The sequence below is a fragment of the Lithobates pipiens genome, unplaced genomic scaffold, assembly GCF_037356315.1.
Source record: "Lithobates pipiens isolate NorthernLeopardFrog02 unplaced genomic scaffold, aLitPip1_a1.2 Scaffold_16, whole genome shotgun sequence".
In the NCBI taxonomy this organism is placed as follows: Eukaryota; Metazoa; Chordata; class Amphibia; order Anura; family Ranidae; genus Lithobates; species Lithobates pipiens.
In genome coordinates, this window is record NW_027507748.1 from 246822873 (window position 1) to 246837898 (window position 15026).

The following is a 15026-nucleotide window of genomic DNA, read 5'->3' on the forward strand; positions in this document are numbered from 1 at the left end:
TCCTTCATGCAAAGGATGATATCCCTAGGAGGTTTGTCATCCGGGGGTTTGAGGCGAAGAGCCCTATGAATACGATCACATTTGAACATGTTGGAATCATGGTCAGGGAGCAAGGATTTAAACAACCTAATCACCACAGGGATGAGCTCAGATTCGGACTCAGGAATTCCACGGAGGCGTAGATTATTGCGCCTGTTTCTGTTGTCAAGGTCTTCGATCTGAGTCTGCAGCAACTGGACCGTAGAGGATAGTGCTTCATGTTCTCTGCTAAGGTCATTATGAGCAATCGCCAACTCATCATGCTTAGTCTCTAACCTCTCCGTCCTCGCACCCAGGGCAGAGATTTCTTGTGAAAGTGCATGTGAAGTTTTTTGTAGTTCTGATTGGAATTTAGATGCCAACCTGTTGTACATGGATTCCAGACTTTCCTCTAGGTCCGCTTTAGAGAGGGTGCTAGGGCACTCACTATTTGACGATGGAGCAAGAGAGGGCGGACCTGGCGAACGTGGAGAGGTGGCAGGACCCGGGGAGAGGCCTCCTCTGACGGCACCATCTTGCGCCATGTCAGATTGTTCCTGAGAACGGAGAAGATACTGCGTGAGGGTCTTTTGAGCGATTCCCTGTGCCTTTTTTTTCTTCGCCGGCATGCACCAAGGTTCTGCGGGGTGAGGGGTGATGTAAGAAAAAAGAGCGAATCGTGGTGTTAACGGCCCTCGGGGATAGGCAGAAGTCCCGGACGGAGCAGGTCTAGAAACTCAAACGTCCATCTTGTACCTAGCCTCTGTGGAAGGGGCTGAGCTGAAGTGGGTGTAGAAAGATGGCTGCTGGCCTTCTAAGTGTGAGATGAGGAGCAGTAGGCCATTGGGTGTAGCAAGATGGCCGACCACTGCCAGCACAGGCAGGGACCAGAGCCAGGCCTGGTGGAAGGTGCAGTGTGGGGGTTTGGGAGGTAGTTGCTGTCCAGGGGGGGGGCCCTGTAGTCGGAGGAACTCTCTCCCGACTTTCGCCGGGCAGTAGTCTGGGCGCGATGCTCCTCCGCGGGTGTCCGCCGTAGGAAAGGCCGGGGATCCACAGGCCTTACTAGGCCGCACTAGGCCGGACCCAGCCACGGCCTCCCCGCTCACTCCCGAGGCCTGAACGAGCCACCGGAGCCCACAGGGGGGGGAGATCAGTAGGGTTGGAGGGTGGATGGCAGTCCCCTACCTCCCGATGCGGCCCAAATCACGGAAGTCTGCAGGGCCTCCGGAGCGGCAAGATGGCGGCCGCGAGCTCCCGTTGTCGACCGTCCCGCTGCCGAACGGAGGGGTATGGAGACAAAATAAGGCCACCAGGTGTTGCAGGGCACCCCAGGGAGCAGCCGACCGTAGTCCCAGGTGCCAGTCAGGGCTTAGTCAGCAGGGATGGCGATGGATGGAGCTCGGAGTACACAGAGCTCCCTCAGCTTGGGGTGTGATTTTGGCTATGTACATGGTATGTGTTAGAAAGATCTTCTAAATTGACTACTTTGTGAGAAACAAAAATAGGTTTTCATTTGATTTCCACATTTTCCAAAAACTTGTGGAAAGAAACACATGTTCAAAAGACTGATTATGCCTCCTAGCATATACATTGGGTTGTTTTCTTTCCAAAATAGGATCATTTTGTGGGTAATCCCATTGTCCTGGTGCTCCAGGGCCTTCAAAAATGTGATAGGGGGGGGGGGGGGGGCGTGACCGGAAGTCGACCCGGATGGCAGCCTAAATCTCCTGCTCTCCCTCCAGCCTCTGCTACACAGCACCTACGGGGAAAATCCAGCCCCATCCGATGGGGAAATCCAGGGCCACACGGTCCTCCAGCTCCAGGGGACCTCCCGCAGCCTCGTTGGGCACAGCCACGGACCTCCGGTCCTTTTTCTCCACGACGGAGCTCCCGACCGACGGACCTCCCAAAATGGCGCCGGCGGCCGCAGCCGCGCCGGCGCGGGCTCCCTCTCCGGCCCGCAGGGCCCATCCGAACATCCAGCACGGACCGGGGGATCGAGGGACACCGCGGCTGACATCCCCGGGCCCGGAGGCCTCCGGTGCGGTGAGTCGAACCCCGGTCCCGCCCGCCTCTGAGGCCGTCCAGCTAGGCCTGCGGCCTACCACGCCGCCGCCAGGGCACAAGACTAGGCCCCCCCTAGGACCCTCTCTATCCCCATGCTGCTCGGCACCGCAGTCCCCCCACCGCACGCCTGCAGCTCTGGACACCGGCGGGGAGTTCCTGTGCGGGACTGGACGGATCGGGGAGGGGGGTGGACTAGGCCTGGGGCCCTCTGGCAGTAGGTCTCCCCCACTTCCGGACACTCAGTGCTCTTTGGCCTTGCCCAGGATGCTCCGGACGCCTCCAGACTCCAGTGCTGGGTCCGAGGGGTCCCCCCTTTCTTTTGCGGCTGAGGACTTCCCTGCCCTCCCCCCCCCTGAGGAGCCCCTGTCCTGGGCGTACCGGGAGCCCGGGGGAATGGACGGACCCCTGCTGAACCCTGACTCGGGGTCGCCCCCACCTAAGTCTCAGAGGCTGGGCACCTCGGGGCACCCCTCCCCCCCACGCGGTCACGGGGGACGACCAGGGGTGTCGGCATACCCGGGGGGACCCGTAGCCCTTCCACCCCAGGATACCAGGGGACGACACCAGCCACCTCTCTTGGCCCATGCTTCAGAGTGGCCGGGGGTCTGGGATTCTCCCCCTGAGCATGCCCCCTCCTCTCGCACTGCTGGACCCGTGGACCCTAGGCCACTGTCGCCACGTCATCGCATAGACCGGGACGACCCGGGAGACATGACCACAACACCACCGCACCCTCAGTGGCAATTATACTTACAAGCGATCCCTACCAAAGAGGATTTTAAACAATTGATTGAAGATCAAGGTCAAATCCACGTGTCGGGCGGAAATACAAATGCTCCACTCTGGCCTTAAGCACCTTGCGGACAGGGTGGAGATGGCTGAAGAGGAGATACAAGAAGCCAAAATTGCGGTCCACAAAACCCAAACGCAAGGGGCTGAACACCATCTGCTCCTGAGAGACATGCAGCGCCATGTGGAGGACTTGGACAACAGGGGGCGCCGGCACAACATCAGAGTGCGTGGGGTTCCGGAGTCAGAGGGCCCGGAGGACGCTCAGATTATCTTGCAGGAACTATTCAACACTCTCCTCGGAGAACCCCCCACTAAATTTATTGAGATGGATAGAGCTCATAGGGCCCTACGCCCCAAAAATGCTACTTCTGGCCCCAGGGACTTTATTTGCAGAGTCAACTCGTTCCACCTTAAGGAGGATATCCTGCGACAAGCCCGTTTAGCCCGTGAGGTGTCTTTCCGGAACCACCCAGTGCAACTTTTTCCGGACCTCTCCTGGATTACGCTGCAAAAACGTAGACTTCTCCAACCCTTGCTCCGTACCCTGCAAGACGCCCAGATCCCTTACCGCTGGGGTTTCCCATTTAGCCTCACTGCCAAACATCAGGGTAAATCGGCCTCTCTGCGGTATCCTGAAGATCTGCCGACTTTCTGTGAAGATCTGGGCATCCGCCCCCCCCCGGCTTCCCGATTGGGACCTCATCGCTACTCAACCCACCCCTCCGACGCTGTGGCAAAAGGTTCCCTCACGCCAACGACCCAGAAACCGGGAAACGCAAAACAAACCTAAGAGACAAGGCCCTGGCTGAGGATCCCGGCCCTTCCTCCCCCCTTTTTTCTTTTCCAAGTGACTCTTATCTTTTCTCATCACTGCCTGGTTGGCCCTCCGCGACCTGTTGCTGGTGGAGATGAAGTTTTGCAGCGTGCCTGACCGCTTAGCGGCATAGTGCTCGGACGTTGTATTGCCCTGGTTCCAGTTGCACTCATTACCCTTTCCCCTTTGGTGCCTTTTCAATAACTTACTGCACTTAGGCTGCTGGTTGGAAGATTCGGGAGAGTGGGTTCCCCCTTGCTCTCACGACCCTCCCCCTAACCCTTTTTTTTTGGGTTGTTTTTCTTTTTTCTTTACTTTATTCATCTTATTTATATTTTAGTGATTTTGCTCCTGTTCAAGTTTTTACACATATTACGCTCCTCTATTCCTCCTTAGGACCTGAATGAGGAGACCTGGACTCCTATGCGGCCGCCAGGCCCAGGCCTCGTGCGCTGGGTCTGGTGGCCCCCTGGGAATCCGTGTAGTCCCGGATGACTTTTTTACCCGGGGCCGAATATTGCCCTATGTTTGGTCCGGTTATGGGCCCATGTTTTCATTGCGATGCCTTTCTTGTTGTACTAACGTTTTTCTCCCTTCTCTCACTTTCTATCTCCCCCTCTCTTCTCTCCTCTGTCTTCCTTCCGCTGCCTGCAGGGATCGGACACGTAGTGGCGGGGCCCTACGACCGGAAAGCGTCTGCTCCTGGCGGTCCCTCTTGGACGTTGTTACCGGGTAAGATTTATTAGACACAGACCGCTCTCCTACCCCCCCCCCCCCCCGGACTTGACTGATGGCTAAGATTCTATCTATGAATGTTCACGGCCTAAATTCAAACAGGAAACGGCATCTGGCACTAAGGGAGTTTAAACAGTCGGGAGCAGATATTATCCTGGTTCAGGAAACGCACTTTGACAGGGGGGGAACTTTTGCCTTCGCCTCCAGGAGCTTTCCGCTTGCGTATCTACCCTCGGGGTCCCATAAGAGGGCGGGGGTGGCTGTCCTGATCCGACAAGGAGCACCTTTTACCTATGTTGATCATTACAGCGATCCCCGAGGGGGGCTTCCTGATACTTAAGGGTACGTGGCAATCACGGCCGATCACCCTGTGCACGCTATACACCCCTAATGTCCATCAGCATAGCTTCCTCTCCAGGGTTTTTGCACGTCTATTTAAGGAAGACCACGGTTATTTGGTGGTGGGAGGAGACTTTAATCTGGCTCACTAGGCCACGGCTGATCGTCAGACGGCGCCCACCTGCGCGCCCTCGCCTAGAGCCCTCCGGGATTCGAGGCTTTTTCGGCAACTCACTCGCCGCTATGCACTGTTTGACGCTTGGCGAGCTCTCCGGCCCGGGGATCGGCAGTACACATACTATTCAGCCCCTCACCAGATGCACTCTCGGATTGAGTATCTTTTCACTAATAATGCTATGTTGAGAGCGACGCGTGGCGCGTCTATCCTGCCGATCTCCTGGTCAGACCATGCCCCGATCTTACTCACCCTGGATTTAGGCCCGCCGATAACTCGGTCATATAATTGGAAGCTGAACACTTTCCTTCTACAGCACCTTCCCTCCCAATCGGAATTAGCCTTGACCCTGCGTCACTATTTTGTTGAGAACTTGACCCCAGACGTCCCCCTCCCCACTGTGTGGGAAGCCCACAAGGCGGTGATGCGTGGTAGATGCATTGCGCTTTCCTCGGCCTTGAAGCGGGATGTCGCGGCCACCAAGCTTAACACCGAGAAGGAACTTAGACAGTTAGAGCAGAAACTGCAGGCCTCACCGACGGTACCACTCCTTAGGAAAATTGTTAGTTTGCGAATGGCGCTGGCGGACCTGGCGCTTCGCCGTGTTGAGAAAGCCCTGCTGAGGATCAAACAGACATACTATGATAGGGGCAATAAAGCACACTCCCTCCTAGCGCGGAAGCTCAAAGACAAAACCCTTCTCTCTGCTCCACACCAGATAAAAACTAGATCTAATGCGGTTGTTTCCCACCCCAAAGACATAGTTGATACGTTTGCTGGCTTTTATGCGGAGCTCTATAATAGTCCTGACATCCCTAGCAACCCTGTGTCGCTGGAGGTTTCACAGCGTATACAGCAGTACTTGTCCGACAGCGCCATTCCCAAAATTAGAGATTCGGACTTGCTCATTTTGAACATGCCCGTCACGGAAGATGAAGTGGAACGGACCATTAAATCCCTCCCCGCACATAAGTCCCCGGGCCCAGACGGGCTGCCCTACGAATATTACAAAGCATTTTCCCCCCTCTTAACTCCGCATATGAGCAGCCTCTTTAATGCTTTTCTACAGAAAACACCCGTCCCCTCAGATATGCAACGTTCCTTCCTTACCTTAATCCCCAAGCCAGATAAGGACCCCATCCATTGCGCGAATTATAGACCCATTGCGTTGTTGAACGCAGACCTAAAATTTTTTACTAAATTGTTATCTCTGCGCCTTAACAGGGTCCTACCCTCTTTGATCCACAAGGACCAAGTGGGCTTTGTCCCCCTCCGACAAGCAGGGGATAACACCCGGAAGGTGATAGACCTGGTCGAGGTGGCGAACAGGGAGGGAGTGTCGTCCCTGCTCCTGAGCTTGGACGCAGAAAAAGCATTTGATAGACTAGGTTGGCCCTTCCTGTTCGCCACCCTGACCCACATAGGGATGGAGGGACCTTTTTTGCAGGCCATACAACATCTTTACTCCAACCCGTCTTCTCAAGTGAAGACCCCCTTTGCCACCTCTTCACCCTTTTCCATCTCCAACGGTACGCGTCAGGGATGCCCGCTATCACCCCTACTATTCGCCCTCTGTATTGAACCCCTGGCGGCGTCTATCAGGCGGAACCAGGCTATAAGAGGGGTTCCGGTGCGAGGCCAGGAGTTTAAGATCTCGCTATTTGCGGACGACGTAATTCTTACTCTTACCCAACCCAGGATATCCCTGCCCAACTTGCTTATGGAGTTGGATCGTTACAGTGCGCTATCGGGTTACAAACTTAATGCGTCGAAGTCCAAAGCCCTCCCGATTAACATTCCACCGTTGGAGGTGGAACACCTACGATCCAACTTTCCCTACCACTGGGGTCCACCTCCCTTCGATACCTGGGGGTAAACATCACCCCAACCTATACCTCCCTCTATCAGGCAAACTACCCATCCCTCTATGGAGATATTAGGCGTCTGTTGCTACAGTGGCGGAAACACCAAATCTCTCTGCTTGGTAGAATAGCCTCTGTGAAGATGGCTATCCTCCCGAAACTCCTTTATCTTTTTCAGACCCTCCCCATTCCAGTCCCCTCCTCTCACCTGAAAAAATTGCAAAGGGACCTACTTCGATTTGTATGGAACTATAAAAGGCACAGGATACCTCGCTCAGTTATGACCGCCTCCAAATCGGATGGGGGGTTAGCGTTCCCGGACCTAGTCAGGTACTATCAGGCTGCCCAACTCCGCGCGGTCGCTTCTTGGACTACCCAGAGGCCTCACAACCGCTGGTCGGAAATTGAATCCCGGTGGTTGGACCCTATACACCCTAATAGTATGCTCTGGAGTGCGGCGGCAGTGGTTCCCCAGTCCCAATTGTTGGGCCCCATGTCCCACCTGCAGAACCTATGGCGTAGGTCTTCCAAGGTGTTTGCCCTGACATCGGCTAAATCGCTCCTGACCTCTTTTATATCCAACCCTCGAGTGCCAGATAGCCTATCTCGCCAGATGCAACAACCCTGGTCCTCCCGGAACCTTTTCCATCTGTGATCTCTGGTGGATCCCAGATCTAGGAGACTACTGACTTACACTGAACTCCAATCCCGGTTTGACCTCCCCCGGCAGAGCTTCTATAGTTACTTACAAATCCGTCACTTTGCCCAGACCATCTCATCAGACCTCCGTTTCTCCCCGCCTACCATGTTTGAAATAGTTGTCTCAGCAGGTACGGCACAGAGGGGGATGATCTCGGATATTTATAAAATAATTAACGCCTTTCCTATGGGTCTTAACGGCAAACATGCATATATGCTTAAATGGGAGGAGGCTCTGTGTGAAGTGTTCACGGAGGAGCAATGGCGGGTGATTTGGTCACAGGCATCCAAGAGCTCCATGTGTACGCTCTACCGGGAGAATGCATACAAAATATTGTTCTTCTGGTACATGACCCCGGATGTCCTGCACGCTATTTATCCTTCTACAACAGACCGGTGCTGGCGCTGTGTGGGGCATAAGGGCACCCTCTTGCATATATACTGGCAATGCCCTCGTATAGTCCCTTTCTGGACGGAAGTCCGTACGCTCTTGGCCAGTGTCCTGGACCAACCCCTGGACTTGAACCCAAAGAACTTTTTACTGGGAGTCCCTTTCCCCACACTGTCCAAATCCCTACAGAAATTATCCCGCCATATCTTGACCGCAGCGAGGTGTCTTGTTGCACTCCATTGGAAAAAAACGCACCCCCCTACCCCGGACGCATTATACGCCCGCATTAGAGACGTGGAGCTTATGGAGAGGATGACCGCCAGGATACAGGACCGGCTGGAAGCGCATGACGTAGTCTGGAATCCCTGGAATCTTAAGGGCGATCGACCCTGACAGGCAAGCGGAAGTTTTTGGATGACTACCCATCCCTACCCCCTCCTTTTCCTCTCTACCTTTCTTTCTATCCTTTGGTATCCCTTTCTTCTCTTTTTTTCTCTTTTTCCCTTCTTCCTTTCTCTTATACCTATCTCTCTTCCAAACCCCCCCCCCCCCCGAGGGGGGGTGTTTGATTGGGTTAAAGTGTATTATAAGTATCTTACACTATTAGTTGACACCTGTATCCTCGGATTGCCACTCTTGACTGGCTGTTGAGTCTTGAGGATTGGTTTATTATTGGTTGGACTTTATCCCTGTCTTACATGTGTTGCAGAACATGCTGTCTGTGAATAGCTCTACCTGGCCTGGCTTGTACCTGCTCCAGGTGGCTATACTATGTAGGCCAATATGCTTTTATGGTATGTTCTCCCCTGTAATTTTTCTGTTCTCTTTCTTTCGCTCCCCCAATGCTGTACCGAAGTGTTTGACGTGTAATGTTTCACTTTAAACTAATAAAAAGTTATTTGACAAAAAAAAAAAATGTGATAGGTACTCAGGAAATGAAATGTGTAAATTACGCCTTTAGAACACCTGATGGTGCTACATGGATGTTGGGACTCTGTATGTGGCCAGGCTGTGGAAAAGTCTCACGCATGGGGTATCTTCATACTGAGAACAAATAGCAGAATGTATTTTGGGATGTAATTGCAATTATGTCTGCACCATGTGTGAGAAATGACTTGTAAAAATGACAATTTAGTGAAGGAAAAAAAAAAAAATATATATATATATATATACATTTTTTTTTTTTTTTCAAAGCATTGTGGGGTAAAAATTGCAACGTCAAAAAATTCACTATGCCTCCTACTAAATACCTCAGACTGTCTTCTTTCCAAAAATGGGTCATGGGGGGGGGGGGGTTATTGTACTGTCCTGACATTTTAGGGCCTCAAGAAATGAGATAGGCCACCCGTGCATTAGGATTGATATATTGTAGGCTCTATAACTTTCACACAAACCAATGATCATGCACTTATCAGGATTTTTTTCTACCAAAGACATGTAGTAGAACACACGTTGGCCTAATTTTTTGCCAAAATTCGATTTTTTGGTTTCTTTTGAAAGAGAAAGTAGAACATGTTGTTGTTTTTTTTCGCTTATATCACAAAAAATGTATGACGTGATGAATAAATACCACCAAAAGAAAGCTCTTTTTGTGTGAACAAAATGATAAACATTCAATTTGGGTACCATGCAGCATGACTGAGTAATTGTCATTCAAATTGAGACAGCACTGAAAGCTAAAAATTGGTCTGGGAAGGAAGGGGGTTTAAGTGCCCTGTATTGAGGTGGTTAAAAGACGAGGCTTATCGGAGGGACGTGCCACTGTCACTTAGCTGATCTAGATCGAAGGGGAGTTTTCTTCAGGTAGGAAAACCAACTACATGGTCCTACGGAAGAGGACAAAAAAGGAATATGGCTGGTAGTCCAGAGTAAAGATTTATGGGAGAAGTGTCCTATAAAGTAGTTATGGAGGTGGGGCTAACCACGCGTATGCTGCCATGGAGACTGTTAGGAAATAAATGTTTTTGTGCCTGAAGTAAACTTTAAGATAAATTCTAACTTTTTGTGGCTCTGCTAATGTTTGCATGCTTTCACTTTAGAATGAAACGATTTGACAAGGAAAAGGTTTCACAAATAACTCAACAAGAATCGTATTATGGTTTTTAGTGTTTTTGAAGCAGCAAAATAATTGCCAAATGTTCTTAGCAGAGTATATTACAACATAACTATGACAGAACAGCAACAGATGTAGGTTATTAAATGTATCAGGTGGAGTGGCTTTTTTTCCATTTTTACAAGAGGCTGTTGGCTGGATTTTACTATTTTTTGTCCAATCTGGACAAAAGCTTTAATTTGCCAAAAATTATGTCTCTGGACCAGATTCAAAAAGTATTAAGGGCTTTGCATGACAGTAAGGCAGGATAAAATCAGCAATGAAAACTCACATTTTGCTCTCATAGCAGGCCTAATTCTTTTTGTGTAGATTTATTTTTTATCCTTTAATAAATTAACATTTACTTTTTGCTAACTGCAGCCGTTGCTATTAATTGTATGAAATAAGATCAGACTTGGCAACCCACTTAAAAATCTTTTTTATATACAGTAAAACAAACACCCTATGAAAAGGATTTCATGCAAACAAGTCAATACTGTTAAAGTAGAATGCCATACAAATCTGTGTCCTCGTTTCCCAATAAATGTGATACAGCAGAAAGTGAGAAAATCAACTGCAACCAAAAAAAAAAAAAACAAACAAAAAAAAACATACAAGGCCTCCACTAAACTAATTCAAGTTTTTTTCTTTTATTGCTCTCTGTCCTTGCTGGATAGATTCAGCTCATGTCCTATCCAAATGATACAGATGAAAATGATGGAAAATCTACAAAATGGGGAAAGAGACAAATAACTCTATGATAGATATTTGACAGTTCTAATTTTATTATTAAAGTTTTTGAGTGTGTTTCTACTTTGAATTATTTTATTAGTTATGTGATATTTGGGAACCTAATTTACTACCTCTGAATACAGTATCACACTGCAGAATAATGAACATTTTTATTGGGAAATGATGAATTATTTTGGAAAATAATACAATTTAAGAAAATACATCATAAATGAAAGGAAACTATAAATGTAAAGGAAAAACATTAATTACGCTGTCTCATGTAGGATACATATTTCCATTCATTTTTACATTTACATTCCCTCCCAAAATTGTTCACAGTGCATGCCCCCTAGTTACCTCACTGTGTGTCCAGCAGGAAGATACAGGGTAAGGCCAAGGCTGGAAGTGACCCCCTGGGGGTGGAGGGACAGCTGGAGGAGAATCCAGAGGTGTGTATGAAAGAGGGAGAGGGGGCCGAGGGGGGCCCGAGTCCTGAGCAGAGAGGAAGCCAGAGAGCATTAGCAGCAAGGGATGAAATATTAGGAAAAATATAAGGGTAAGCAGGACATAACATTTAAAAAATAGACTTAAAAACTGAAACAATGATGTAAGGAAATTAATGGAATCAGTTTCATGAAAAAAAACAAACACATATTGAACTTTGTGGTTTTGTGTAACTTTGTATCTTTACTGCAAATGCAAACCTTTTTTTAGTTTTGAATAGAGTGGGGAAGGATTTAGGCCCTCTGTCAAGTTTTTATTGCTGAAGGAGACTCACTATTTGTACTGCTGGTACCAAGAAAGAAAATGAGGCATGCATTATATGTAATGCATTATATTTAAAATGAATGAAACCCCCCCGCATAACATTCTAATCTAACTACACTGATCAGCGCTGCAGCTGCTGATCAACTGATTTTTTTTCATCAGATCCATAAGGGGGGGCTACACACAGATCGAACTTCTACCGGTCCCTGCTGAACTGGTCAAATATTGATCCATTCATATTCAGCTTTAGAGGGCCCTAGCTAGATGTACAAACCTGGCAGGGGTTTTGACCTTTCCACTCGCTATCCAAAACCGAAAAGAGAAGAGAAGGCTAGGCCTATGAGCATATCCCCACAGATAATCACTCTAAAAGAGCCCCCAATAGCAGTAATATCTCAACAAGAGTTATAATTCTTCCTTCTTTTAAAAAAAAAAAATGGTTTGATTAGACATACACTTTAAAATACTTCAATCTTCAATATACTGTATTTACAAGAAAATTAGCACATACATTTTTAAACACAAGGGAAAGTAAAGTAAAAAAGGTGAACATGTGTTCATTTTGAAAACCCAATATTGTTCACCATATTTATCAACATTCACTTTGCAAAGTGAACACACAGTTTCTCAAGTGAACAGTTTCTACCCCTTTAGTAAAATAACATCTTTGTAAGGAAAAACTTGTATTGTCTTACTTACCATAAAATCCCTTTTATTGAGTGCTGGCAGGTACAGCACTTTATATTAACCACCTCAATACAGTGAACTTATACCCTCCTCCTGACCAGACCAATTTTCAGCTTTCAGCGCTCTCACAGTTTGAATGACAATTACTCAGTCATGCAACACTGTATCCATATGAAACTTGCGTCCTTTTTTCCACACAAATAGAGCTTTCTTTTAGTGGTATTTAATCACTAGTGTTTATATTTTATTTTTTGTGCTATAAATAAAAATAAAACGTACATTTTGTGAAAAAAATGCCTTTTTCTTTGTTTCTGTCATAAAATTTTGCTAATTAGTATTTTTTCTTCATACATTTTGGCCAAAATTTATACTACTACATATCTTTGGTAAAAATAACCCACATTAGTGTATATTATTTGGTTTTTGTGAAAGTTATACAGTCTACAAACTATGGTGTTAATCACTGAAAATTGATCACATCTGATCAGGCCTTCAGTACATCAGGTGTATCTCATTTCTTGAGACAAGTCAGGAAAGTACAAATACCCCCAAATGACCCCTTTTTAGAAAGTAGACATTCCAAGGTATTAAGTAAGTAGCATGATGAGTTTTTTTAAGTTGTCATTTTTTCCCACAATTGTTTGCAAAATGAAGATTTTTTTTTTTTTTAACAAAATTGTCATATTATCAGGTTATTTCTCACACACAGCATATGCATACAACAAATTACACCCCAAAATACATTCTGCTACTCTTCAGGAGTATGGCGATACCACATGTGTGAGACTTTTACACATCTTGGCCACTTACAGAGCACCAACATTGAAGTGGCACTTCCAGACGTTCTACGAGCAAAAATGACATCTCATTTCACAGCCACCTATTACACTTTTGAAGGCCCTGGAGTACCAGGGCAACGGAATTGCCCATAAAATGACCACATTTTGGAAAGGTAACACCCCAACGTATAATCTGTGAGGCATAATGAGTCTTTTGAATGGTTCATTTTTTTCCAGAAGTTTTTGGAAAATGTGGAAAAAAAATGAAAACACATTTTTTTTTTTTTTACACAAAGTTGTCAATTTATAAGATATTTCTAACACATAGCATGTATATAGCAAAAATTACACCCCAAAACACATTCTGCTACTCCTCCTGAGTATGGCGATACCACATGTGTAGGACTTTTACACAGCCTGGCCACATACAGAGGCCGAACATTGAAGTAGTACCTTCAGGCGTTCTAGAAGCATAAATGACACATCTCATTTCATTCCTACCCATCACACTTTTGAAGGTCCTGGAGCACAGGGCAGTGAAATTACCCACAAAATGACCCCATTTTGGAAAGCAAACACTCCAACGTATATTCTATGAGGCATGGGCAGCAAATAGGTACTCAGGTACTCTGATGGGCTGCAGATAGGTACTCTGATGGGCTGGTGACAGGTACTTGAGTACTCTGATGGCCTAAATATAAAAGTAGAAAAAATCAGCACAGCACAACACCTTTACAAAAAGCTGCTGAACACCAAGGGTCAATCACCAAATCCCAAAATACAATATATCAAATAGATGGTACAGCGCTCTAAATTAAAATAATTACTAACATATTAAAATTAATGTTAATTAAAAGTCCAAAATAGCTTATATGTCAAAAAATCCACGTGAGGAATCTTCAGTGGTATACAGTCAGATCATGCATAAAGTGACTTAGTGCCAGAGGGGGACCACCAACAATGGTAGAATTGACTGCTCACTTCATCATATGGACCCTTTAAATTACAGAGGGTCACATGCACTTAATATCAATGAATGCTTATCAACTCATCCAATTGCTGTATTCCTTCTCACAGATATTATCCGACTTGAGTACTCTGATGGCCTGGTGACAGGTACTCGGGTACTCTGATGGCCTGGTGACAGGTTCTCTGATGGCCTGGTGACTGGTATTTGGGTACTCTGAAGGACAGTGATAGGTACTCAGATGAACTGTGACAGTTATTCAGGTACTCAGATGAACTGGGACAGGTACTCGGGTACTCAGATGGACTGGGAAAAATACTCAGGTACTCAGATGAACTGTGACAGGTACTTGGGTACTCAGATGGACTGGGACAGGTGCTCAGATACTCTGATTGACTGTGACAGGTATTTGAGTACTCTGATGGACTGTGAGTGACAGGTACTATGATGGGTGGTGACAGGTCCTCTTTATGGGGGGGGGGGGGGATCAGTGTGATTGGTGTACACTGTAGCAGTAACAAGATGTTACCACAATCTCCTCCTCACACACGATCGGTGTGTGAGGAGGAGAACTCGGTAACATCTCGTTACCGCAAAAGGTAAAAAGGTAGTGGTGCGCGGTACTATGGTGAAGAATCTAGTTAGAACAGGTTTAATATATTCAATAGGTACTCAAAAGATTAGAAGATAAATGTAATATCGTCTCCACTACAGGTAATAAATGGAACGTAGAAAAAGAAAAGACAATATATGTATATAAAAAATATTAAAAAAATATATATATATATATGTATATATAGTGAGGGACCCTCACTCCTACGCGTAGTAGTATTTTGAGTGGTGGACAAATGGATAAGAAAAACAATTAATGATAAATAAGACTAGTGGTCCCAATGCGATTTTTTAGGTAGCAGAGTTGCATAAAGTGGCAGTGCTGAATATAAAGAAGGTCCGTGAAAATAACTACTACTGTATTTGTTTCAGTGACTAAAGTACTATACATAAAATAGTGGACGAAATAAAAAATATATAAAGTGAATCACCATGCGATTTGTTAAAAATGACGAAAAACGCATACAAAGTGCTAATGCTGAACAATAAATAGATCT

At 46.9% G+C, this 15026-nt stretch overlaps 1 protein-coding gene across 17 annotated transcripts in view; it reads right to left on the minus strand.

Moving 5' to 3' along the window:
• Nucleotides 1–15026, minus strand: part of PLEKHA6 (pleckstrin homology domain containing A6) — a 1584742-nt gene that overhangs the window by 604191 nt on the left and 965525 nt on the right. For 16 of the 17 annotated variants that reach the window (XR_013274469.1, XR_013274470.1, XM_077481247.1 and 13 more), the window contains one exon: nt 11074–11208. The exons of the other annotated variant lie outside the window; for it this stretch is intronic. Coding sequence is in view for 14 of the 16 variants with exons in the window: in XM_077481247.1 (XP_077337373.1) it covers nt 11074–11208 (135 nt within the window). In the remaining 2 variants the exon portion in view is untranslated. The remainder of the gene's footprint in view (nt 1–11073; nt 11209–15026) is intronic. 17 annotated transcript variants of the gene reach the window in all.